Source organism: Amphiura filiformis, chromosome 6 (assembly GCF_039555335.1).
Source record: "Amphiura filiformis chromosome 6, Afil_fr2py, whole genome shotgun sequence".
Classification (NCBI taxonomy): domain Eukaryota; kingdom Metazoa; phylum Echinodermata; class Ophiuroidea; order Amphilepidida; family Amphiuridae; genus Amphiura; species Amphiura filiformis.
In genome coordinates this window covers 50,673,554-50,701,168 of record NC_092633.1, presented here as the reverse complement: position 1 = coordinate 50,701,168, position 27,615 = coordinate 50,673,554, and the positions used below count along the sequence as shown (strand labels likewise).

Sequence of the window (27,615 nt, the reverse complement as noted above, 5' to 3'; positions counted from 1 at the left end):
AAATTTGATAATGCTTTATTTTTTTTATTCCAGGAACTGCTATCCCATGATAAATTTGAAAGAGATCAGTGGGATGCTAGACATATGTGCAATCCTATCAGGTATTTACAAAAAATTGAAATATCTTTTTACATGTGAAAATTTCAAAGAAAATATTTGGCAAAATCATTCGAAAAAACCTGCTGAATTCTGCACCTTGAAGATGAATTTTTCTAGCAATATATAAAACTAGATTTCGCGGTTCTCGGGTTGGGTGATTCTTGTGACTATCTCTGATTACCCAACACCTGTTACCCATATACATGTAGGCCTACTTGCCCCGACCTTTTAAACTACTATGATATACGTCTATCAGTGATCAAGACCCAATTTGACACAATTATAATCAACTTAGTAGTTTTGTAGCTGTGATGCTTACTTGGCTGTAATCTGGAAACCCATCGTTTGCCTCTTTGCATCCCGGAAATAGTCATGTTCTGCTACTAATAGGCCTCTGCACGTGTGCCGTTTTGAAATATGTGTTGATCCGATGAGATGCACCTGCACGATTAACCACACTGTAATGCTTTCCGATGCTCGCACTGCGCCTATGCGATAGCGCACCGCGCGCATGCGATAGCGCACGCGATAGCACACCACGAGCACGCGTTAGCGAGCCACGCACAGCGATAGCGCGCGGACAGAGGTACGGACGGACTGACAGACGGACGGACACGCCATGATTAGTATTATGATGACATCATAGAGTTCTAGAAGCATTAGGAATGAAGTAAAACAGTCCAACTTAAGAAAGAAATTAACTTACATTTATCAGAAATGGTAAAAAATTCCAAAGTTAATTTAAATCAGTGATTTTTTTTGGAAAAAAAAACATGTGATTTAAATTGCAATTTAAATTGTGATTTTGCAACCCTGATGTTTCCACCATCACATGATCTTGGTCTTTGCATATAGCCAATTAACAAAAAAGTAAACAAAAATGCATATAGAACATACAAAGAGTGGGTAATGCTGAATCCAACGGATGAGGACAAAAACACATCAATTGTGCATGGAAGCAGTAGAGATTCATTTATTATAGTGGTATATACTGTTCAAGAAACATAGCTTTCCGACCAAATGTTTCTGAGACAGAACTTTTTTTTTTTGGCCTAATTTGTTTGTTAACATACCTATCATGCATAAACTTAAATTGAACCTCCAAACCCGTCACCATGGAGAAAATATACCAATCAATTTATGAAATGTCACTGTTTAATTGAATATATCGAGGCAGAGCATTTTATTGCTATTTCCTGGATTTAATTCTTGTATATGCTATCAAGGTTGATTTATTTTATTGGTAATTTTGGTATCTGGGGCAGCAAATATTAAATTATGATGCACCATTAATATTAATAATTTGTAGACAATGTTTTGCTGATATCATGTGAGCAAATAAGTGTGTGTGTATTTCTCTGGATGTGTTTGGTGCATTGAATTCCTCTGACTAAAACTAATGTCAATAAAACCATCACTGAAATTTTATCTTAAAGTATTAACATAATTATTGACTTTGCATTGAAGGGGTCTGGTGGATAGGCCATTATTTGTACACATGTTTTTCTCCCACCACCAGACCCAAGTACTGGGAATAAAAATTTAAAAAACCCAAAAAACAACAACAATAAAATACATAAGAAAATAGACATAAAAAACTTCACAACTTTAGAACCAAGTATCCTAGACCTTTGGCATTTTCAGAAAATGATAGCCTATTGTATGTACAATGTAATAATTACAGTAACTCAGTTTTCAAAAATGCCTCCTTTGGCCCCCATGGACCAGATCGTGTCACATATAGCAAAATAGTCCTCTGATGTAGAATTGCTATCTACTGTAGATAGCAAAATAGACATCTACTGTAAAGAGTAAAAAAGCTGTCTATTAGATAATAAACAAAATTACCTGATTTAGACAGCAATATAGCTATCTACTGTAGATAGCAAATCAGCTATTTACTGTAGATAGCAACATTAGCTATCTACTAGTACTAGCTATGGACAACAATTACATTCATCCAATATAAGACATCCTCCATTACATAACATGCATCTTGTTTAGGCAACAAAAAACAAACCTGCTTTACGGGCCTGACCAACCCAGATTTTGTTAAAATCATGTAAAACCACCGGTTTTGTGGTAAAAATAGATTGTTTTTGACTACCTTTTTTTGTTGAAAAAATTCAGAAAATGTTTCAAAATATGTTTGCAAAAGAAATCATCAAATTGTTCCCAGATTTTTCAAGTTTGTGGTGATGTTTTAGGTTCATTTTAGCCACACAAAAATCCAGACCGACTGACCCTACTTAAAAAGTCAGTCCACCCTATAACTAAAGCCACGATTTCTCTGTGTTACAAAATTTTAAATCCGTGTTACAAACTTGACAATTTCTGTGATTTTCCGTTTTACACTATAAAGCACTGAAGAGTTAGAACAAACACATTTTAAAAGTGTAAAGTGTATTTTGTCTTACCTTTTACTGTAGTATGGCCAGAATCTTGCATAATAGGCATAGATTTAATGGTTGATTACTGCTAAATAATCACTTTTCTTTGTTTTATTTTGCAAATCAACCCAAAAGTTAGACATTTTACACAGTTTTCACTATTTTGTGGCATTTCTAAATTTCCGTGAGCAAACCCCGAATTCCGTGAATTTTTCCATTTTTCCGTATCATGGAGAAATCGTGGCTTTACCTATAACAGAGGGATTTTTCCTTGACTTATCACTGTTATTGTCATTAGTCAACCATTGCATTTGCCAGTTCCTTGTCACAATGACAAGACACTGCCATTCTTAAAAATTCCAATCATTTGCAGCCCAAATGGTGGGTCTAATCTAAAGCCAAGAATTTTCTGCTTTACAAATGCTAAATTCCGCTTTTCTCCACTTTGTAATTTTAGCACATTTCTGACATAGGGGCCTAATAAAATTTCACAAGAACCTTGTGACGATCATTGCGATTTGCAAAGTTGGGATGGGTGATTGGGTATCATGGCTGCAATGGGAGGTAGGACAGGCGTTGTACGGTAAATCTATGACGGATTTTACTTTATTTTGATGAATTTTGAAGACCCATTTCATTTAGTATATTATTTATTTATTTTCAATGGTATTTTTTTCCTTTTTCTAGGTCATTTTTGCTTATTTTTTTATATTTTTTTCTCAGAAATGTGTTTTCCGCTTTACCTCCGAATTCCGCGATTCTTGGCTTTAGTTTAATCCTTGAAAAGTCACCCAATTTTCCGCATAACCAATAGTTTTAATGGCACAGCAAACTACCAAAAGTTGTGGGTGCCAATGTTGAAAAGACACCCAAATTTTTTCTTAACCGTTAGTTTCTATGAGACAGCAAACAGTCAAAAATTATGGTGAAAATTTCCACAAGTTGCCTAATTGGGCTCTTAAATTACGAGTTTGGCAACTCTGGCTGCTAGGCCACTTTGATGCACTAAATGTCAAAGGGTGGGGGGGGGGGGGGGCTCCCAGATACTAATAACAGATGCATGGAAACAAAGCTATATCATAGAAATTTGTATAAGGCCAAATAAAAAAATATATGTTTAGCGTCCTGCCTTTTTGAAAAAAAAGGAAGGTGGAAGCCCTTTTTTTAATTGGCCGCCAGAGATATTTGCCAAAATGACCATCCATTAAAACCTATAGTGGTGTATATTTTTATGCCGCATACACACGATAAAGCTAGAGTAAGCACCGCAGGAAATCACAATCACGGTATTCTTGGTCAATTTTTTAGGTGCAATTGTGATTTTTTTAATAGACCCTAAATTACTTGTTATTTCAGGTAAAAACAGCTCCTAAAAACAGTATTTTTCTGGTTCCAACCTTGAATAACAAGTAATATAGGGTCTATTTAACTTCTTTTTGAAAAAAAAAATTTAATAATTTTTTTTTTTTTTTTGCTTTTTTTGGCGTAATTTAAAAAAAAGAAAAGCAGAAAAGAAAGCGGGAGGGACACTAAACATGAATTCTTTTGTTCTTGGCCTAATGAATGCTGTATGTAGTAGATGTTACATCTGTACATAATATGTGTATATAGAGTTGGCCAGACAGGTGTAGGTACACAGCATGTGTTTACAATTAATTGCAAGTCTCTTCAAGATATGTATTTTCTCTGATTGTCTTCTCTAGTAATCACAAGTAATGGTTATTTGGCTGTTCCAGATTATATCCACATCCCCTATGGAAGACATAACCTTAATCTCCCACTCAGGGGGTGTAGATTTCAAATGGAGCCACCCATTCAGGTAACTCCATTTAAAATTCACACTCCATGTGTGGAAGTGCAAAATTAAAGTCAGGGGGCATGTGAAATTCAACTGGAATAGCCCCTATCAACTATCTATGGTTGAAGAAGTGTATCTTCTTTGATTGTCTTGTCTAATAAGAAATGAATAGTGATTATTACACCAAGCTTTCTGTTTCTAATAGCCAAAATAGCACAATATACACTATATAACCCCATTTTAAAAATTACACTTCATATGTGGAAGTGGAAAAATTAAAGTTGAGGGGTATATGTGGAATTCAACGGAATAGCCCCTATCATTTATCTATGATTGAAGAAGTGTATCTTCTTTGATTGTCTTGTCTAATAAGAAATGAATAGTGATTATTACACCAAGCTTTCTGTTTCTGATAGCCAAAATAGCACAATATACACTACTCAAACAAATTGAAGGATCAGACTCATTTATTAACATTTTACAAAAACAGCATTAAAGCCATATTGTAACATTTTCTCATGAGCCTGCCCTCAATTTTTATAGAAATCTAGATTTTTTATACTAATGTAATGTACTTTGATGAACTAAGATACCACGGATAAACCAGAAAAAAAAACGCATTTACGTCTTGTCCCCACACGGTGTGAGCCAGTGTGGTATATACAATATCAGCATTCCTACAGCAATAGTATCCATTTTCAGTTAACACCTATAGCTTAATCAATTTTACTAATCAGGAAGGACAATTCTTGTGAAGAACTGACTTAGTTTGAGGAAGAGCGAAGCATGCAGCGAGTAAAGCCAAATCAGCTGAGTTAGTTGCAGTGGCGTAGCTAGGGGTTGTGGTGCCCGGGCTGAATATTCATACATGTAATTTCGCCCCCTATTCTTGAAACAACTACTCTTGGAGCACACAAAAATTTGCACAAATACCACTTATTTATTTTGGTTATAATGAAGTTATAATGAATTTTGATCTTTCAAATGAGTATGTCTGCTGAAATGTGTGCAAAGTGTGTGAACATTTTGACTTTCATTGCTTGAGGGGTGCAGAATCAAGGCTGTATAGAGGCCGTCAGCGTGACGTCATATGCCGCCATCTTGTGGGTACGCACTGCGATGGTCGTTCGATCTCCATGTGTGAACAGGAAAATCACCGGATCGGCGCGTGATAACAGCTGCGTGGTAAGCTGCACCCTGCGCGTAGTGTCCGATGCATGAACACGCAGATCATTTGTACCCACAAGATGGCGAAAGGCTGACGGCCTCTATTGGTCAAATCGGTGCCCCCAGGTGGTGCCCAGGGTACATGCCCCCCTCTGCACCCACCCCACCCAGTCCCCGACTCACCCGTTGTTATGCCACTAGTTAGTTGGTCATCTCAGAGAGAATCAGATGGCACTGAGCTGGTGCTTTTCTGGTGTAGCAGATATAAAGCAAATGCATTTTTTTGGTTTATCCTTGGTCTAAAACATGTATTTCAAGTTGTCACCCTCGTACAAGGACTTTCAAAAAGTACCCAAAGCAAGTACTTTAATTAGTGTAAAATGCTCCCAAAGCAAGTATGTGGTTGTTTTCCTACCCCAAGCAGGTATTTTACTGTTATGAGTTGTTATGAAAACACCTAAAACTGCCACTAGCGATCAGCTAAAAGGCCTGAAGAAAAATCAACAAAAAAGAACATCTTTTGAGGAGTTTTTGAGTACAATTACACCCAGAATTCTACTTTCTTTTCAATTAATATTTGTTGGCATCTTTTTGCCAAATTTAACTACCCTTAAAGTAACATCTGTGCAAAGGTACCCTTTTCCCCATTTTTGCTGTATTTAATACCCTAAACAAGATACTGATGTACCATGCTCAACCATAAAAAAGACCCTTTTTACTTGCTTTTTTGTACGTGGGCGATATACAACTTGTCCCCCAGTCTAAAACTGCACAGAAATCATCTGTTGTGGGATTATACTGCTTTGGTAAGGTACTTTTCCTCAATGGGAGTCTTTACACTATTATAACTCATGAATGGCATACATCAAAGACACGCCTTTTCCTAGAAAAAAAAAAGTCACAGTTCAGAGTGTTTGGGTGAAAAAGAACTCATTTGCAGTTACTGATCACATTTGTTTTTATCCTGAAATACTTGGCTTTGGCCATAGAAAGAAAGATGCCTTAAGAGACATGTTTTAAAATCAGTAAAGAAGGTGATAAATCTTAGAAATATTATCTGACAATAAAGCATGATGCAAGTTATAATGCTCTGCATGCTAGCCATAGGATTCAACATAAAAAGTCTTAAGTTTTGAGATTTTTTCTCAAAATATCAAGATCAAGATCTTAAGAACCACTGAACCAATACTAGGCTTGTTTGTACTCATTTTAATGCATTTTCCATGCTGATTCCAAAATATGGTCATGAAAATGTACATTTCTGAAATTTTTGAATTTTTGAATTTTTTTTAAAACTTTTCGTCTGCAGTCGACACCCGCGTGGCGTGGGGTTATGTACTACCAATACTAACATCTGTGATTATTCATCAAGTAATAAGTTACACATCATATAGGTCACAGTAAGGCATGGTTTATACTGCATCATATCTTATCCAGGCCTGAAATTATTTAGACCATACATACATTTGTACACAACAAGTGTAGAAAAATATCTGGAAGTTGAAAAAACAAATATCTGGTCTCTCTTATCCCAAGTAGTTTTTCTTTTATCTGCAGCAACAGACTCTGATGGAAACATAGAGAAGATATAAAGCTGTCTCAAAAAATTAAACAAAGACAACATGATACCATAAACCATCCGTTTTGGGGCCAAAATTGATTGATTTTGACTGATTTTTTTTAATTCAGAACATTTTCAAAATATGTTTGCAAAATTTTTTTGTTTTTGAAATTGTTGCCAAATTTTCAAGCTTTTGGTGATATTTTAGGATCATTTTTGCCTCCAGGAAAAAAATCCAGACCGACTGACCCTACTTGAAAAGTCCATCCGCCCGTAAAACAGGGTGTTTTTTAATGTTCTCATATGTTTCATTGGTTTACACTTTTGTATAAAGTATACACCAGGCTTTATAATGTTAAGAATGCGGCACAGATTCTTTACCTAGCATTGGGAGTGGTAGAGGGATGCAAATATTAGTCTCTACACTATGGGCCACAATGGCCTCAACCCAATGGCATAGTTCTATAACCTCAATAAGCCAATCATAGTGCAAAATTTGACCTCAAGTTGCAGAGTATGAGTTTTTGTACTCAAATTTTCAAAGGTCAGTCAATAAGTGTGCAAATGTATTGGGGTTAAAGAACTGTGCCCTGATAGATGAGCATATTGTAGACCCGGATTGTAGATCCTAGTTCTAGATGTTGTCAAACCACTTTTCATTCATAATACATCAGGGGTTAGATGTGTGTGGAACTGAATCAAGATGATTCAAAAAGGGAAATTAAACTGCCTCCAGATATTGGAAGTGATTTATAGAAAATAAAGTTCAATCTATAAGTTATACATACATGTAGGAGGGATTCTCAGATGGCAGACTGCAGACCAGATCTGCCTGACACACATGGACTTGCATGTGACCCATAATCTCCAACAGAAAACAAACTATGGTGACTGAGTTGGTGATCTTCTTAGGGGTGGGAGATCCAGGTGCATCCACTGAATATAACTCTAATTATGTTTTATCCCCTTTAGCCAAATATAAATAAAAATGGTGGTCTCTGTCCTCATTCTAAGTGTATAAGAGGTGTGGACCTGATTCAAGGAGATAGGCTTCCTCTGCAGGGTGTCCTGCCCATATACAGTGATGCACAAATATATTATTTTTGCAGTAAAATTGTGAAGAAACAAACTTTTAAATGAGACCAAATTCATTACCCTGTGACAAAGTAACATATACCTTGAACATCCCTCTTATACAGTCAAATAATATATGCTTTTAGTATTATTAGAAGTCATCCATAGCTGAGATAGCAAAATACTCCAAAGTGGCTAATAAATAGCACAAAAAGTTATGTAGTCAGCACATGAAGTTACCTACGCAGAATTTTTAGCTATATATCTAATGTAGATAGCAAAGAAGGCAATCTATAGTCAACAGCACATGAAAACTGCCTACAGCAAAATGTGCTATCTACAGTAGATAGCAAATGAAGCTATTGTAAGATAGCAAAAGGCTACTTTAGATGGATTACAAAACTATCTAGTTTATTCTTGACCCATGATAACACACATTCCAACAAGATAGCAAAGAAGGCAATCTACAGTCAACAGCACATGAAAACTGCCTACAGCAAAATGTGCTATCTGCAGGATAGCAAATGAAGCTATTGTAAGATAGCAAAAGGCTACTTCAGCAGTGGACTTCGGTTGTATATATAAATGCGCATATATAAATGCGCACGTGACATCTACAAGTCGCCATACCATATTAAACGATATAAGGTACCGGATGTACATAAACTCCCGTGCAAAAGTATAGGGAAAATGACAGGTCGCAAGGAAAATTGCTTTTGCAAAATAGTGGCATTGATTGCAAAGGGTAAAATAACTTGACCCGAAAGATAAACTCTTTATTAACGTTTTCCTTCACGGAAAAAAAAAAATTAACTACGGAAAAGCTAGATATAGCTGATTTACAAATTTATATTTCATAATTTCCGTGCTAAATGGGCGTGCCAATTGGCCATATCTATGACGTAGTGCTGGTTTCATACTATCATGCTGCTTGCCGCCGAGCGGCGTCACACACGCGCATTGTAGACAAACAGACACAATCAAGACTTGTGAATGGCTGATAAGTCATGCCTCTTGTCGCAACGGCATGAAAGTATGAAAGGGGACATGATTGGCTTTAAGGTCAGAACTGTGCAGGCGGCGGATGACATGATCGAACCGGCAACTTGTGAAACCGCCCGGCCGTATGGCATTTTCCAATATAGGCGGTTAATTTTGTGGGGTTCATTATCGAACCCCAACGGTTTTAGCTTGTATTTATATTATTTATCAACATAGGCCTATTTGTTTGTGATATTTCAAGCGTTTTAAAATGTCAAAATAATCCCATTCAATTACACGGTTGACAATGAAAATTTACTGAATTTAGAGAATGCAATGCGGCCACCACCTGGAACTGTGGTCGCAATTTCAGTGATTGACAGTGAGGTAACACGAACATGGCACTGGCCATCTGGTCACGTGCGCATTTATATAGGCGCATTTATATACAACCAAAGTCCACTGTTCAGATGGATTACAAAACTACCGTATCTAGTTTATTCTTGACCCATGATAACACGTATTCCAACAAGATAGCAAAGAAGGCTATCTATAGTCAACAGCACATGAAAACTGCCTACAGCAAAATGTGCTATCTACAGTAGATAGCAAATGAAGCTATTGTAAGATAGCAAAAGGCTATTTCAGATGGATTACAAAACTATCTAGTTTATTCTTGACCCATGATAACACACATTCCAACAAGATAGCAAAGAAGGCTATCTATAGTCAACAGCACATGAAAACTGCCTACAGCAAAATGTGCTATCTACAGTAGATAGCAAATGAAGCTATTGTAAGATAGCAAAAGGCTACTTCAGATGGATTACAAAACTATCTAGTTTTCTCACTTGACCCATCCTGATGACACACATTTGAATGTTGGCATGACAACATCAATGACATCCATACACTATGGACCACAAGAGCCTCATCCCAATGGCAAAGTCCAATATAACCTCAATGACATAATCATAGTGCAAAATTTGACCTCAAGTTGCAGAGTATGAGTTTTTGTACCCAAATCTTCAAAGGTCATTCAATGAATGTACAATGTACTGGGGTTTAAGAACTGTTCCCCTAATAGATGAGCATGTTGTGGATCTTAGTGAAAGTATCAGCTTCTCACCAAAGGTCTGTAGACCTTGTCAGACCTTTTGATGAAACAAGTCCACATCAGATAAAGTCAATAACCAGTGACTTAATAATTAATTGACATTTTTGTGCACAATTATACTCATGACATTGTATGCAATATGCTCTAATCTATAATTAATGGGCAAACCCCAGCATTGCAATTTAATGTAGAATGAGCTATTCCATCTAAAATCCACATGCCCCCTGTGGAAGATTTTGGAAGTGTCTTCCACAGGGGGAGTATGAATTTCAAATGGAATGAACATGCATGTTAGCAGTTCCATTTGAAACTCACTCTCCCTTAAATGTAAGATTCAGATTGAATCTTTCTCAAAGGGTGTATGAAATTCAGATGGAGCTGCCTAATGTGCTCATTCCATTTGAAATTCATACTCCCCCTGTGGCAGATATTTCCACAATCTTCCACAGGGGGAATGTGGATTTTAAATGGAATAGCCCAATTGTGAGATGGCTTCAAATTGTCAATATTTTAAAATTGATTGGTAATAGTTTTGCCCGAAACAATAGAAACAAAAAAGCCTGCATTGTTATTATTATTAATGATCATAATTGAGAAATTGAATTTCAGCATTTGATAATGACTGCTGCATGTGTTATTGATTAGTATTGTCAATTTATCAAAGTAAGTAAACACTGCTTACATTAATTGCTGGTATCATTTGTGTTAATTATAAATATTGATTATATAAAGTTATGTAATAAGTATGTAATTGGTAATTGTATCCTGCAGAAGCTACATCAATACTAGTCACTGAGCGTGTTTATATATAATGAGCATCTCCCATTACCACAAATTCACCTTCACCGGCATTTTAATCCTCTCACCTTCATCAGGTTGTTTTAACTGGGCTGTACAATGTAAATGCAGGGTAACAGTTTACAAATCATGTATTTAGTGGGGAATGCGAAGTCCACAAAATATTTTTCATCATCTTCAAGGTCAGATTTTGAATGCTTTTGCTATATTGTTGTAGGCTAACCTTCTGTGTCACCCACCAAATCTTCACCCAAACTGTTTCTACTAGGAATGTTACCGCAAATTTAACACTATCAACCACCTCTAAAGGTGGTTGACGGTTGATGGTGATGTTCACCTGCATTCACCTTCACCCAATCTGTTTCTAATGGCACCATTACCACATATTCCTTTCAATATTCCGGTCTTAACTCAAATTCACACCAATTGCTCAGTAGAAGCACGCTCAATGAGACATGAATAATATGAACCTGTATCAATATGGTATAAATGTGTAGATTTTATTCTGCAAAATTACTGTAAGGCTAAAAAAGGTTTGGCACAATTACCAAATAGGGTGCAACTCTACTAGTCTTATTACAAGACTGCCCTACCCAACCATACAACGTAACCCTAAACTCTGTAACAATATGGTATAAATGAGTAGATCTTATTCTACAAAATTACTGTAAGGCTAAAAAAGGTTTGGAGCAATTACCGAATAAGGTGCAACTCTACTAGTCTTATTACAAGACTGCCCTACCCCAACCGAACCCTAAACTCCATAAACGAGGACTGGACTAGCAAATTGCACCCTAACCAAAATGCAGGAGGGCATGGGGGCATAGCTGGACCAATAATTTTGTTGGGCGCAAGTAGCATAGGGCCCTCACTAATTTAAGATAAATTCTTAATTTTATGGTAAAATTCGTAATTTTAATGAGGGACACTCCTCCCGCACCCACCCCTCACTGTTTTACGCATCGTATAAGGCCTCATATTAATGGGTCCACCCAATATTAAAATCTTCTGGAGATTCTGTTCATGTACATCAAGCTATTACTCGTACTCACTGAGCCCTGATGTCAATATGTTTATATTATGTTTATACTGTAAATTCCCCAACGCTAGGTCGATGAACCTAATGTCAACCAATGTTCACATCAATATGATATGTAAAATTAAACTCAAAATGATTTACTCTGCAATTGCTTGGGGTGATTTTTTGCGTTTCATCAACATTGGCATTCCCAACCCATCACAACTATATTCCCTGACTCCTGCTAATATAGAGGTTACATAAACTATCCATGAATGTCAACTGTCAATTCTTATTCAAAAATACATTCTTCATTGTCTTTTTATAACAATCAAACATGATTTTGTCCAGATTGACGAAATAGGTCCACCTGGTTGAACGACAGTTTAATCTCTATTAGATCATTTCTCTTTAAAGAGATGTGGGCCGATTTTTCGTGCTAGTTTTCATGTGCTGTTGACTGTAGATTTTACATTGGAAATAACTTCTACTTATAACTTTTAGGTACATAAGGCAACTCATCCTCCTTCTGTGGAAGATTCAAGTCAAACCTTTCTCACAGGGTACAAGCTGCCTAATGTGTTCATTCCATTCAAAATTCATACTCCCTCTGGATTTCCAATGGAATGTCCCAATTAATGCAAGGTTTCACTTGAAATGATCAAAATAGGATCAAATACAGATATTTCAAATTACCTAGTCTATTCTTAATCCTAATTTTCAAATTGATATCAAAGCCTATCTTCTTAACTCTACCAGGGATGTGACAGCTATTTTATACTCAGTAGTAAATAATAATCCCTAATCAAAATTTGTTACATACACTTCGAAGTCCCGTTACCGCTGGGTACTTAGTATGTATTTGAAACTGGTCATAAATGTAGATAAATGTAGATATTTATATAGCGCTTTATGCCGTAAACAGCCTCAAAGCGCTTTACATTTATGCCGCCGTTATCAGAATATGTCGGAACCACGTTTGCTGCCTACAAATGGCGCAGGGTTCATCAGTACAACGACTGTGACTACCCCTAACAGCTTCCCATTGCACCTGGGTGGGGTGAAGCAAGCGAGACAAAGCGCCTTGCCCAAGGGCGCAACACAGTGGCGGACGGGGACTCGAACCCACACACATAAAGCAAGCTCTCAGATTATGAGTGGGCTATAAGAGATTCTGTGCATTTTTTATCTGAATACACATTGCATAGATTAATGAGCTTTTAAATCTTCTTTTTAAAATGCAAATTAGAAGTTAAGTCAAAAGTTGCAAATTCTACCAAATTGTATTATAAGCGTCTTTTTGTGACAAATATTGGTAAAATTGGTATATTCATGGACAATTTTGGTCAATGTAGATCGTGGCCCAGTTAGATTCAACCCAAAATACTCTGATTGGGTAGGATGGCTACAATGGAGTACACCCAGGGCGTACAGGCAGCCAGTAGGCATATAAATTGCCAATTCCATTTATTTGCTTGGTATAGATTGTCAATCAATTCAATTTTGTTAAGCTAGAGTTTCTTCACTCATTTTTCAAGGAGATAGCACGATGACATGGCTACAGCCTCATCTCCAAGTACAAAGTTGAATTGTAACTGCATATTAAGGTATTGATAATTTTCCCTTTAAGATATTAGGGATGATTTGATCAGTAATCTAGCTGCAGACATGTGAGACAGAGTATCATATTTTGAAATTTTTTTTCATCATTAACAACAAAAATAACTGAATGACGCTACTACCAATCCGAAGTCACACCTGTTTTTGAGCCATTAAGTCTACAAAAGTTCTACCAATTAAACGGGCATTTTGTGATCCACTGCCACATCCCCTACTTTTCTCAAAACAAGTTGAGATTTTTATACCACAGGAAAGTGCTGGTTACATATTGTTTATGTACAAAAATTGTCTTGCAGATTAATTCGTTTAGCAAAAATATCATCCAATTTGTATTAAGTTATGGTTACCAGAATGACATTACAACATGGTAGCCTATGGAGCAGTCTAATGTAGTACAGGAACCTATACCGTAGTTGCTCTGCACAAATAGGGAAGCATCAAAAACGAAAATGTCATATCAATAAATGACACGTCTGTTTTGCCCTGTTTCTTACGTTTGCGTTGCGAAAGTCTAATGCACATAATCATGCATATTTCAAAAACACAAAATCAGAATCAACTGAAATTTTGGCATCAGGCTGAAAGTTCATCCATGTGTGGACATGACATCAAATGACATCAGAATTTGAATAGCATAAATCAAAACAGCTGGTTTTATATCTAGTGGTATATTCATTGAAATTATGGAGGATTTTATTGCTGTTTTGATGTCTCTGTTTTATCACTCTGCACGAGTTATAGACAAAAGCTGTGATCACATTCTGCGTGTTTACACTGAGCACTCTGTATTTTTACCCGGTATTACCTGGTAACCCACAATCCGATTCAGGCAACAACCAGCACGTTTCTACTGATGCTTAAAATAAGGGTTGTGGTGTGTCCCGGAAGTACTGAAAATATTTTCCAAACCCCAAGCTGCTTTTAGGGGATGTGATACATAAAATGTACATTTAAAGAAGTTCAACACCCAGCAACCATTAACTGTTGTGTTTCCACTGACAGAAATACCGGGTGTCACACCACATGGTCTACCTCATGAGGTGGATAACGGTTGCCGGGTGTCCACACCGCATTACTCTGAAACTTATCTGTTTCCATTGAGCACATTAACTGATAACACTCTAAACTAAACCACATTGCCCGCCAACCGTTCCCCAGTAGAAACACGCAGAATGTTGTACGTACGCCTGGCGGAACTTCCAGGAAGGAACTTGGTCGCCACAAGTTGCTAACACATATGCACCATAAAAAACCCACCCCAACAAATAAACATTCACCCCAACAGACCCACTTAAACCATGAAAATCAAAAATGGTGTCTGGTTCAATGTTCCCTCAAAATCAACATGAATTTAATAACGAAAAAGCCGAAGGTGCAGCAAGTGCCAACCAATATTTAATGTTACCTGACTGGAATACATATGTATTTGTGTCAATTTTGTCTGAGCCAACGTTGCAGCTTTTAATCTTAACTCACAAATGCCCTTAGGGTAATAATTAGAAGATGGTATTTTATTAAACTTATGAAGTAGTAAATCCTCAGCCTATATGAAAATATATTCATTAATTTTAAGCTTCTAAGAAAATGTTTTTTTAAATATACCTCAACTATTTACTATCTAGTGTTATCTGCTATCTTCTGTAGATAGCATCTTTAATTATTATATTTATTTTTACTGTATGTATATTATTATTTGAAGAACAAGGTATTTCTTATAAGTTAAGGAAGGAAGGAAATATAATTGAGGTCAATATATGTAATATTATCATAAACTGCACTTTGCTGCTATAATAATTACATTTGCTGTATATTTGTGACCAAGACCAACCTTCTGCAAGCAAAATTACAAGAATTCCAGAAATTTGGCCAGAAAAAAATCCGGAAATGTAAAAAAATATTGGATGATAAGAATCTGTCATAAAAAGAGCCAAACAATTTTTAGGGGGGGGGGGAGTGATACCCTGCAGCATATTCCCTGGACAAACCCCCCTAAATGTTTGTCAATATGAATATTAATTGCAATTGTTGAGTCAATATCATATGTATTTTATGTAAAAAGCAATTGTTGCTATCTACTGAAGATGGCAAATTTATCACTAAAAATAAAGCGTGCTGACTTTTTCATGATGCATTTGATATAGCAAAATATCATTTTCTAAGAGACTAAAAAGTTTCTTGATAAGTGTTATCTAATGTAGATAGCAAAATTGAATTAAGGATGTACAACACTAGTATATGGGAGAATAAACATTCTTGACATTTTGGGTACATTTATAATATTTATTATATTTTACTTGTCATGTGTTTAAATATTTATCATTCTTCTCCCAAGACACATATTTTCACTAACTTGCATTTGTTACTTATGCTGGTATCGTGAAAATAAAGTTGAAAATTTCCTGCCTAAAGCCATCCTTCTTGTATCAGATTTAGATAACATGTTTTAAGCTGCTAGATCAATGGGCTATTGCATTTAAAATCCATACTCCCCATGTGGAAGATTTTGGAAATATATTCCACAGAGGGAGTAGGGATTTAAAATGGAATGAACACGTTAGGCAGCTCCATTTTGAGACTCACCCTCACTCGGTGGAAGATTCAATCTTTCTTAGAGGGTGTCTGAAATGCAATAGAGCTTAATATGCTCATTCCATTTGAAATTCATACTCCCCTGTGGAAGATATTTCCAAAATCTTCCACAGGGGTAGTGTGGATTTTAAATGGAATTGCCCAATTTATAGATGAAAGTCTGGATGTTTTCAAACTCAAGTGTCCTATGTTGATACCAGTACATTCCATTACTCTAATAGATAAATTCAATTTGATTCAGCTCATCATATTGGACCATTACAACTCCACAAATTTCAGATGCAATGAAGTAAGATGAGTTAAATGAAGTGCAAATTCAATTTGAGCTTTCCCATCTCATTATGGGATTAATTTCCAAGACCACATTTTAGTGTCTGGTGCAAGCTCATCTGAATTCAATATAATGATTCCTGAAAGGAAATGGTTTAGAGATTTGAAAAAAGAACAACTTGAATTAGTAAGCAGAAATATCTACCAGTTTGCACCAGCACAATTTCTTGACGTAACCGTTCTCCTTGATTGTATATTTTATTTTGCTTGATATGATATAAATGTGTGAAGTCATGTTCAAACACCTAACATCATTCGGTCTTTAATAGGTGTTTATTCTGACACATTCAATACAAATTTGTCAGACCATCATTTAAATCTAGCTCAAGACCTGCCAAATCTGGATCAAGGCCAGCCAAATCTGCACCAAAGTCCTCAAGTGACAAATTTACAATAACACTACCCAACTGCAGATATTCAGACTAGCCATTCAAATCCACATCAAATCATTTTGTCACATAAGTTATATTACATTATAATACACATTTTGCCAGTGGTGTACGCAAAGGGGGAGGGGGGGGCAGGGGGGCATGGGTCCCCCACTTTTGTTGGTCATTTGGGGGGAAATCAGTCATTTCTTACACCTTACACTCCTAATCAGACTCCATTTGGGGAACTGAACAACCTGCCCCCCCACTTTCAAATGTGCTTAAGCATGCCACTGCATTTTGCAAGTTATACTAAGCAAGCTCTGATATACCTGACCAAAAGTTATCACATATTTGTACCACATATTATGCATCACGAAGATAACCCATAAATTCATTGCCCAATGCCCATGCTATTACAAGCAAGTAGCTTGAAAAATCCTTTCTATAAAAAAAAGTCTTTCCACAGGGCAGAGCGCTTCAGAGCCCTGTTTATTTACATGTATTTGCATCAAAAACAAAAAAACTACTAGTGTAAGCACATATGCTGACCCACTGCCCCAGGAAATCTTGATCGTCCTCCAGATGATTCCAAACATTTTAATTAATACTTTGTAAGATGGACAATCTATGAATTCTGATGACTATGACAAGTAAGCTTACTGCATACAAAGCAGGGCCAGATTATATTGTGTTGCTGAACTGGGTACCACAATTTTACATTTTAGAATAGAATTCTTCATCAAAACCATTATGTTTACCTGCTAATAAGGCAGAGACACCCAAACATAAAAAAGAAGGAAATTAGCTGAAAATAGTAAGGTCTTCATAGAAGCACACTTACATACTTGAATGAAACTTGTTATCTTTTGTCAACAAACCTCGTTTCATCACATTGTATCACTCAGACATTGACAACCACGAAAAACTTAAGGCATAATTATAGAATGAACAAATTTCATAATATTAACAACAAACTTCATCTGAAGAATAACAAATTATGCAATGCCTCCTCCATAGCTTGGAAAAACCTACTTGTACTAGTCCTTGTCTGTTTATGCCCTGAGCGTTAATAGCAGAATGCTGACCCCAATGCCCCAGGAAATCTTGATCATCTTCCCGATTTTTCCAAACATTTTAATTAATATATTTTGTAGGACGAACAATCTATAAATTCTAATTACTATGGGTAAGCTTATATACCATAGCAGGGGTAAGAATATTATAGTGAGACTAGGCATCACACTTTTATATTTTGGGAGGGTTTACTCCAGGAGGGGGGGGGGGGGTTATCAGTGCAAATGAACATACAGGGATGTGCCACAAACATGGGTAGCATTTTCTGCCTTTTGGTATATCAAGGACCCCTTTCTCTAGGCCAATTTTAGTATATAGACAGGTCCTTTTTTCCAAAATTTTCTGAATTTTTTCAGAACTTAGCCCAATTTTGCCTCACTTTGACCAAATTTTCAGAAATTTCCCACAAATTTGGGGGAAAAGTTGTAATTTGTGTTCAATTTGGCCAAAAATGTTTAATTTTGTTATACTGATGGGTCCAAATTTCTTACAAAATTGGTATGGGTCCACTTTCAAATTCTCAGTGGTACACCCCTACCCTAATCAAACTTAAGTATCCCCCTTTTATACCTGTGTATGAAAATTCAAATATGGAAGAAAAAAATGCAACCCTAGTTTTAGGGTCGGCCGAAAAGGGAAATTCAAATGTTTCTTTTTTTAGGCCTAACATGAATGTATCTACAATGTATTTTGAAGACTTCCTTATTCATGTAAATGCTTTCGTTGTTACTAGGTGACCAGGAACTATAACAACGATTACTATTATAGTTTTATTAATTCATGACATGTTAATGATATATTGGATATGCTCAAATGACATCAATAAAATATATACTGGTTTTCTCATTTTCTAATTAAGCAAATTGCTTTTGACAAAATTAACTTAAATCTAAAAGGATATGGTATAAATGGTTGGTGATCAACTTAAAACTCCCTCCTCCATCCCCCTATGCATACCCCTAAAAATACAAAACCCCACCCCCACACCAGGGCCGGATTTACCATCGGGCCAGATGGGTCCGGGCCCTGTGCATTCCTTTTTAGCCTGAAAACACCTTGTTTTTGGTCAAAATAGGGTAAAATTACACAATTGTGTGCGCTTTGTGCACACTGGCCATTTGCGTAACAAAATTCACCTTCATTTGGAGCTAAATTAGTCTGAAACCTATGCTCGTCTCCCCGCCGCCACTATCGATCTTATACCTAAACCAAAACTGGGCACTTGAGTGTACATGCCCTTCCTCACGGTGGGGTTGGGGGCCTCCAAAGTTTGGCCTGGCCCAGGGCCCCCCAAAAGGTAAATCCAGTCCTACACCAACACACATTTGTTTGCATTTCTAACATATTTTTTTAAACAGACATAATTTCCTTTCATTCATGCTGATGAATTTTGGAGCCACATACTAATACACCATACATTAGGCTTTAACGTCAAAAGAACAGACTCTAAGATGATCAGACAATAGGCCTCCCAACCAACCTTGCCAGTATATAAACTGCTATTGCAAAGATGTATTTCAGTTAAGACCAATTCCACATGATTCTAATTATTTTGTCATCAATTATACATAAATTCCATAGTTCATGTTCAAATAAATTTAATTGCAAAGACATCTTTAGACTGCTCTGTATTCCCTTTTTGACCAATTCATACCATTCCATGCATAAAACACATCACATCCCCAGTGACTGCCCTGCCCAGAGAAAAAAGGCCATATAGATCAGAACAGGTCATTGGTGGATTTTCCATGATCAGAGGGATGTAAAAGAGATGATAAATTAAAATGGTCTACTGCAGTAGACTAAGACATCTTGGGTAAAAGTACTTTTCTAGATTTGTGTTAAAGGTCATATGTACATTATTCTACATGAAGTGACTCTTTTTCAGTTTCACACTTTGTCATACTGTATTTGCCATTATTAGGTGAAAAGGTGATTTTTCGGTTATTTTATCAATTAGTGCGTGATGTATCATATCTTCATTCACATCTTCTGCATAATTAAGCCTACAGTTTGATCAGCTCATTATTGGCGGGAATTGTTAGTCTCTTATCACGATACCAAAAAATAGATTAGAGAGTTTTGTAGATTAGACAGGTCATACCACTATTTAAAAAAATAGTGGTATGACCTGTCTGGTCTACATTTTGCGGATTAAAGAAAGTAGACAAAGTATATAGGACTTCAATTAATAATTCATGATGATGCTTCTGGCCAGATGTCACAAGACAATTCTCAAAATAAAATGTTGATATTAATCAGCAATGTTATAAGGCGATTACGAGCTGATCAAACTATATTTATAACAATGGATACATGTAGTTATTGTTAGTTTGTTAAACATGTGTTCAAAATATTAGCCAACAATGGCCATTTGGGCCTTTGGGTTGAAAGTATGGGCTTGAAAAAAAGTTTGATGCTACACTGGTCCATATTTGTGACATTTTGTAAGGCTTCAGATTTGTAAATCAATAGCAGGTAATGGGCTATGCCATTTGAAATCCACACTCCCCCTGTGGAAGAATTTGGAAATATGTTCCACAGAGGGAGTATGAATTTTAAATGGAATTAGCACACATTAGGCAGCTCCATTTGAATTTCATACACCCTCTGAGAAAGATTCAACCTGAATCTTCCACAGAGGGAAGGTAAGTTTCAAATGGAAATGCCTAATGTGCTAATTCCATTTAAAATTCATACTCCTCCTGTGGAAGATATTTTCAAAATCTTCCACAGGGGGAGTGTGGATTTCAAATGGCATAGCCCAGTGCCATGCCAGGGCTTTATGATAAAGTCAGCATTGAGTTGTCTTGCTGACTTTAATAGGTACAAGCTGTGACAAAATTTCACAGTACCTTGGCCCGCATGGTACAGCAGAAGGCCCGCATTGCTTTCAGCCCAAGAGCCTCCTTATTTTGAACACTGTATATAACCATGGCCTGCATTCTGGCCCAGCAGACTATAGTTCTTATTAAAATATGTTCTCCGTGAAGAATCAAAATAATTGTATGTTCTTTATGTTTTATGAAATATGCCAATCCCAAAATAAATCTTTATGATGCAAATCATAAGTCCTATTTGTATATATTTTCATCAATGCATGAATGGATGACTATTCTAATAAAGCTTATAAAAACTTACTTTAGTATCTTCAGATTTTGCTCTACCGTCCCTGTCGGCACCAGGGTCGGTTCGTGGACGAATGATAGCAGGAAACATGGCCATTCCTTGGACCAAATCCCGGGCACCAAATTAAAACAAATAAGTAAAATTCCAAATCCGTGTATTTGTTTACAACAATATACAGCTGCAAGTCCGATATCACATCCAGGCAAACATACAATTTTTACAATGCTCCAGTCATCTCGCCGCTTTTAGTAAAACAACACCAATATTCCAGTAATTCCACTTTATCAAGTCACATGTCGCATGCATTCATCAAGTTCACTCAGATGGTTCAGTATTGCAGCCTGGCTTTGGCAGTGATGTGGACATCATCAATACCAACTTACAATGAAGGCATCCCCAGCTCAGTCACTGTGAAGTTCAGCATGCTGGTAGCAAGCATGCCTGTAGTTATGCACACGACGTTTGTAGTTTCAGCGCATTCAAGTGGATGCTAAAATTAGGCCATAATTAATTGTGTGATGTTTGCTAAGCTTTAATTATTTTTTTAATGTCATATTCGGTTTCTTTTTATGAATATTCATTAGTTGGTTATTTAGTTACATATGCAATTATTCAATATTGGTCTCTTTATTTCTAATTTATACTTGTTTTATTTACATTATTTATTTAGTTTTTAATTATTTATTTATTTCGCTACTTCTTGCATATTTATTTATTTATTTATTTATTTATTTATTTATTTATTTATTTATTTATTTATTTATTTATTTGTTTATTTATTTATTTTATTTAGTTACAATTCAATTCATTCAATATTGATCTCTTTATTTCTTAGTTAGGCCCTACTTGTTATTTACATTATTTATTTAGTTTATTTATTTATTTATTTATCTATTTATATGATATATATTATTTATTTATTTCTAATTTATTTGCATATTGATTTAAATATTCACTTATTGTTCTTTCATCCAACCATTTTAGTGTTCTCTTCTTTTTTCATTTTTTCTGTAGTAAATAGTAATTATGACTTAATTTAAATTATGGCTAATTTACCATATATGGTCTTTTTGTCTCCGACAGACTGAACATAAAATCACATTTATGCCAAAAATGCCTCCAATTAATCCCATTATAAATTCTTGTTCCTATATTGATAATAAAATAATTAGTTTTACATACTTCCCATCCTTGTGACTTCTATTTGTGGTCAGAAGATTACGATTCTTTAATTCCAAAATGAGCTGAGATGAAAATACCCTTCTCTAAGCTCTTCAATATGCACGTTTCAAAATGCCTATCAATGTTATAAGTACTGTCATCCCAATTATACGTTAATTAGTGTTAATGACACTGATATGTATAGCTTTTGACTGGGTCAATCGAGTACTTGACGAATGACCACAAGCCCGATTTATACTACAAACATTTTGCGATAGTCGAGAGCGATTTGAACCAGTCAAGTTCACTAAATAACATTATTTCGTTCACAAAATTAAGAATGGTCATCGCACACTAACTCATTTAAACTAAATAACACCACTAATTGCAGTAGATGTTTATTGCAAAACACAAGAAGTCGTCATTGATTACACCGTCTTGTTTTCTGCCTAATGTAATTATAATACAATCACTAATAATAATGCTACAAGCCATGAGATAGTTATACAATCGATTTGCAGGACAAATGAAATGAATGAAATAACAAATCCACATAAATCATGTAAATCCACCTCTATTAAAACATGTTGAACGAAAATTATGCATTTATGGTTTGATATACACGAAAATATTGTGGCATGCGTTACAATTTCATGACTGATAAACAACTATTTTATGTTAAGTGGCCGTGAGTCCATCACTGAAATATCCGCAGTTCTGTATTAATCAGGTGCTATCTACTGAAGATAGGATTGTTTGTACGGTGCGTAGATTAAGTAGCTGGGAGGAAAAGCCGACCATCATTTTCAAATGTGTAGGTCTTTTGGGGAACAAATCTATATCTTCAATACGAACGGTCACCATTTTCAAATGATGATCAGCCTTTCTGAGTTTCCTCCCAGCTACATACACTTTAAGTACATATCATTAGATTTATAAAGTTTACTTTGAGGACTGTATTAAGAGTAAAAAATATCAATTTGTATTAATTTGCCATAAAATGTGTATTATATCGGGAATTTAAAAAAAAAATCAAAATTATTTGGTATCAGAAGGACATTCCTCGTATAATGCAATTTAATGTATCTGATGTGCTCTCAGGTCCCACAAAAAATACTATACAAACGTTGCTATCGTGGGTCCTAACCTTAGAACAAAACCCTAACACTAATGCCAAACCATATACCCAAATAAACTGATTATGCGTCTATAATGATGGTTTAAATTTGTATTGAATTTAAAAAGAACAATATTCATATTATTATTCATGTAAAAGGAAAACCGATTTTACATTTACCATATCTTGACTACAAACATACAACGTCAAACGTTGTCAAATAAACAGACAAAACTAGCTGCAAGAAATGATGAAGTTGGAATGTGCAATGCATTAAATAGACATCAACTTATGCACTCATTTGTTAACTCTTATTGCACTCGATACTCCTAACTCTGAGATGTATATAATTTACATAATCATATTCAATGAACTTGAACTAATCCTTGGGGATGCACATGACATAATCTTATCATTTTGATGTCTTTGCAACCTTCGATATAGGCCCTAAGGTTGCGGTTCTCAACTTCTTTGTGTAGCGTACCCATATTGAATCGTGCGCTAAAAACTTGAGATCACAAGGCTAATCAGAACTAGGCAAGCAAACGTAGTCATATGAAAGTATAGAAGTAAGTTGCATCAAGGCAAAATCAAGTATAATGGTTGATCTTAGATGTGCCATATTTGAACTTGACAGGTTGCCGGAGGTTTGCAGCTGTAGGTCTATGTTGGCTAAGCTTGTCAATAATGTTTGAAAGTTTCGTGATGGAGAATTGTCAGCTATTGTCTATTACGATGATGTACAAAAGATGAACAGAACGCAACAGAATTCATGATGCAGTCATGTCTACAGTAGAATTCAATTCGACCTTTGCAGGACTTAAACCCCATTAAAAGCTATTAAACCAAGATAACACTCATTGAAAACAGCTCAACTGATTAAATCATATCTTCTCTGGTTAAATACACACAACATATGTGTCTGCTTTACACGTACAATGGAGCAATGAGCTGGGATTATACTTTCAGTTGGGTGAACGATTATAAAGCGAGCGCTAGAGAACAATTGTGTGTGGTCTTTGTTTACGAAATGAGACAATACGTGCTTATTGTTAACCAGCGTTCTTGAAAATGAGAAACATGGTGGTTTGCAGACTTAACACGGTTTGGAAATAATTTCTTCATATTTTTTGGTGTTATCTGTCGTTTACATATCCTAAAACACCAAAGTACGCATATTTCCAAACATCTAAATTAGCTAAAAATTTAGGACATGTTACAAAACTATATTGTCTAGAATTTTAGAAGAGTACTTTTAATATTGGCCGGTTATTTTTCACACAGCGACGTTAACTAGGCATATCCCCATACTTTTAACGTAGGTTATTTGTAGAGGTCACGCGTTAATGGGAAAGAGCACTGTGTATTGTGTATAGGAAAACGGACAGTAACTGCAGTATGTAAGGTACCAGTTAAATTAAAACAAGCAGCCAATACCTGTACTCTTTAGTTAGTTGAAATTGATTGAGAAACGATGATTCAAAACCTGAGGAAAGGAGGAAAACTTCTAACCCCCTGGCCCCCACTGGCTACGCCACTGTTGAGAACCCTTGCTGCATGTATAATATACATTGTATATGTATTGCAAAGTCTGATTAATAGATGTAAAGATCAAAGCAACGACACAATAGTACAGTCCTAGCTGGTTATGAATATTCATATAATATAATAATTTGCTGAAGCATCCGGAGTATAAATATATTTTATATCCCTTTTCAAAATTATTGCATGCAACAAGCATGAAAGTTATATAAATTTGAACACGAGGTTAAACTATCTAATTTACATCACCGTTTCATATGACTTTCTCCTCAAATTAATGATTTGATGAAATGCGTGTATTATGTGACCACGCAATTGTGTGTATATTCAAATTCATTGCAATCATTTTAAGTTTGCAAATTGTATCGTCTTAGAGTTTGCTAAAAATGAAAATCATGTCCTATCGCTAATCTGCGAGATTTGGCGAGATTTTATCGTCTGCTAAAAAAATGAAAGTCATGTCCTATCGTTAATCTGCGAGATTTGACGAGATCAAACGGTCAAGTATACATGTACCTTTGAGGAAATCTGATAATAATGAACTTAAAACATCAGGCTAAAACAATATGGTTGCATTTTAGAAATGATCGTTCTGTTAATAGCCCAGAATATGCGAAATGAATAAACCATAAATATTCATTATACAAGGAAATGCCAACCAAATAGCATATCGTCGCTGGAATTTTGGAATTAGAAAATATTATCTTGTTTTGTCAAATGAAACTTAACCAAATCCTAATCATTTACTTATTTCTATACTGGCAATAAAAGTATAATTTTTATTTGTTTGCAATTTGAGGGAAAATGGACCAAACCTGCAATTTTGCATGTTTTCTTACAACTGTAGTCACAAAATTCTGACTTTGCTAAATCTTGAGTATAGGCTATGAGCTATCTCATAATTTTAACATTATTTTTGATTATTGGTTATGAAAAAGATTAGAAAATGTGTTTTCCAAAAATTAGAATGCATAAACTGGAATTAGTCTTGGTACAAGTCTATAGGGTTGGTTATCACAGCATACGAAAAATGACATAAAACGTATTTTTTGGCCCTTATTTCCAAAAATTGACCAAACATTAAAATTTGACTTTCATTGGCAGTTAGAACTAAAGGATTAGAATTTAGCTATGTTTCATTTGGCAAAACACTAAAACAGGATAATATTTTTAATCCAAAAGAATTATTCTGTATTTTTCTGAAATAGGGAGTACATCTTCTAACATTCCACATGTTCCAAGACAATGGATGTAATTTTTTTATTTCACCCCGCGATGATATGTAGGGCCTATAGTGAGTGCAGGGTAATGGTCTAGGTTTACAACACGGTGAATGCATGTCATTTAATCAGTGGTAATGGTCTAGGTCGAATTTGATTATGTCCCCAGCTAAACTTGTAGGAACACCACGTCAACATAATAAACAAATATATAATTATGTTAACAGCGAGAAAAATGAGCATGCATCTGTGGGTTCTGAGCCTTGGGAAATGCGACCCAACAGCTAGCGGGTGATATACACAATACAATCTGATCCATTCCAATTTGCACCATATATAGACTGTCGTAATCCACATCAATTTGGAAGTAGTATAGATCATGCGTCATGCGCGAGTGTTATTGTGATAGACAGCGCGTATCATTTAGCCAAACGACCCAATCTAATATAGACCGGTGTTCATCTTCACTAGAATGGACTAGTTTCAGTTTCAGACTAGAATGAATTTGGTGTCCAAATAAAATTGGATTCAACGCATCGTGTGAACACCCCCGTGATTTGGTAAACCAGGTGGAGAATGATTTTACCGTTTTGGCTTTTATTTGTTATGTAAGCGATGAGGTAGAATGGGCATAGAATCCATTTAACATGTGTTTATTACGCATACTATGAATAAATAACTAACATAAGTACACAGAAACAATGCTTGATTAAAGGGATTCAAATAATCGCACTAGACACCAGGTAGTTCACGGCCTTAAACTAAAGTATATACACCAGGTAGTTTATCAATAGCTTGATCTGAGGTAGATATACCAGGTAGTTTATCAATAACCTGATCTGAGGTAGATACACCAGGTAGTGTATCAATAACCTGATCTAAGGTAGATTCACCCGGTAGTTTATCAATAGCTTGATCTAAGGTAGATATACCAGGTAGTTTATCAATAACCTGATCTGAGGTAGATACACCAGGTAGTTTATCAATAGCCTGATCTGATGTAGATACACCAAGTAGTTTATCAATAGCCTGATCTGAGGTAGATACACCAGGTAGTTTATCAATAGCCTGATCTGATGTAGATACACCAGGTAGTTTATCAATAGCCTGATCTGATGTAGATATACCAGGTAGTTTATCAATGCCCTGATCTAACTTACGCCAGGTAGTTTATCAATAGCCCGATCTAAGGTAGATATACAAGGTAGTTTATCAATAGCCTGATCTAAGGTAGATACACCAGGTAGTTTATCAATAGCCTGATCTAAGGTAGATATATACAGGTAGTTTATCAATAGCCTGATCTAAGGTAGATACACCAGGTAGTTTATCAATAGCCTGATCTAAAGTAGATATACAAGGTAGTTTATCAATAACCTGATCTAAGGTAGATAGACCAGGTAGTTTATCAATAGCCGGATCTAAGGAAGATACACCAGGTAGTTTATCAATAGCCTGG

At 35.7% G+C, this 27,615-nt stretch overlaps 1 protein-coding gene across 3 annotated transcripts in view; it reads right to left on the bottom strand.

Annotated features, from left to right (window-relative positions):
• LOC140155571 (prolyl endopeptidase FAP-like) overlaps positions 1 to 27,615 on the bottom strand; it is a 647,798-nt gene that overhangs the window by 452,192 nt on the left and 167,991 nt on the right. The window contains exon 1 of one of the 3 annotated variants that reach the window (XM_072178465.1): positions 21,129 to 21,685. The exons of 1 other annotated variant lie outside the window; for it this stretch is intronic. In XM_072178465.1, coding sequence (XP_072034566.1) covers positions 21,129 to 21,212 — 84 coding nt within the window. In that variant the 5' untranslated portion in view covers positions 21,213 to 21,685. Of the gene's footprint in view, positions 1 to 21,128; positions 21,686 to 27,615 lie in introns of those variants that run through there. One more of the 3 variants, XM_072178469.1, reaches the window with a different exon arrangement.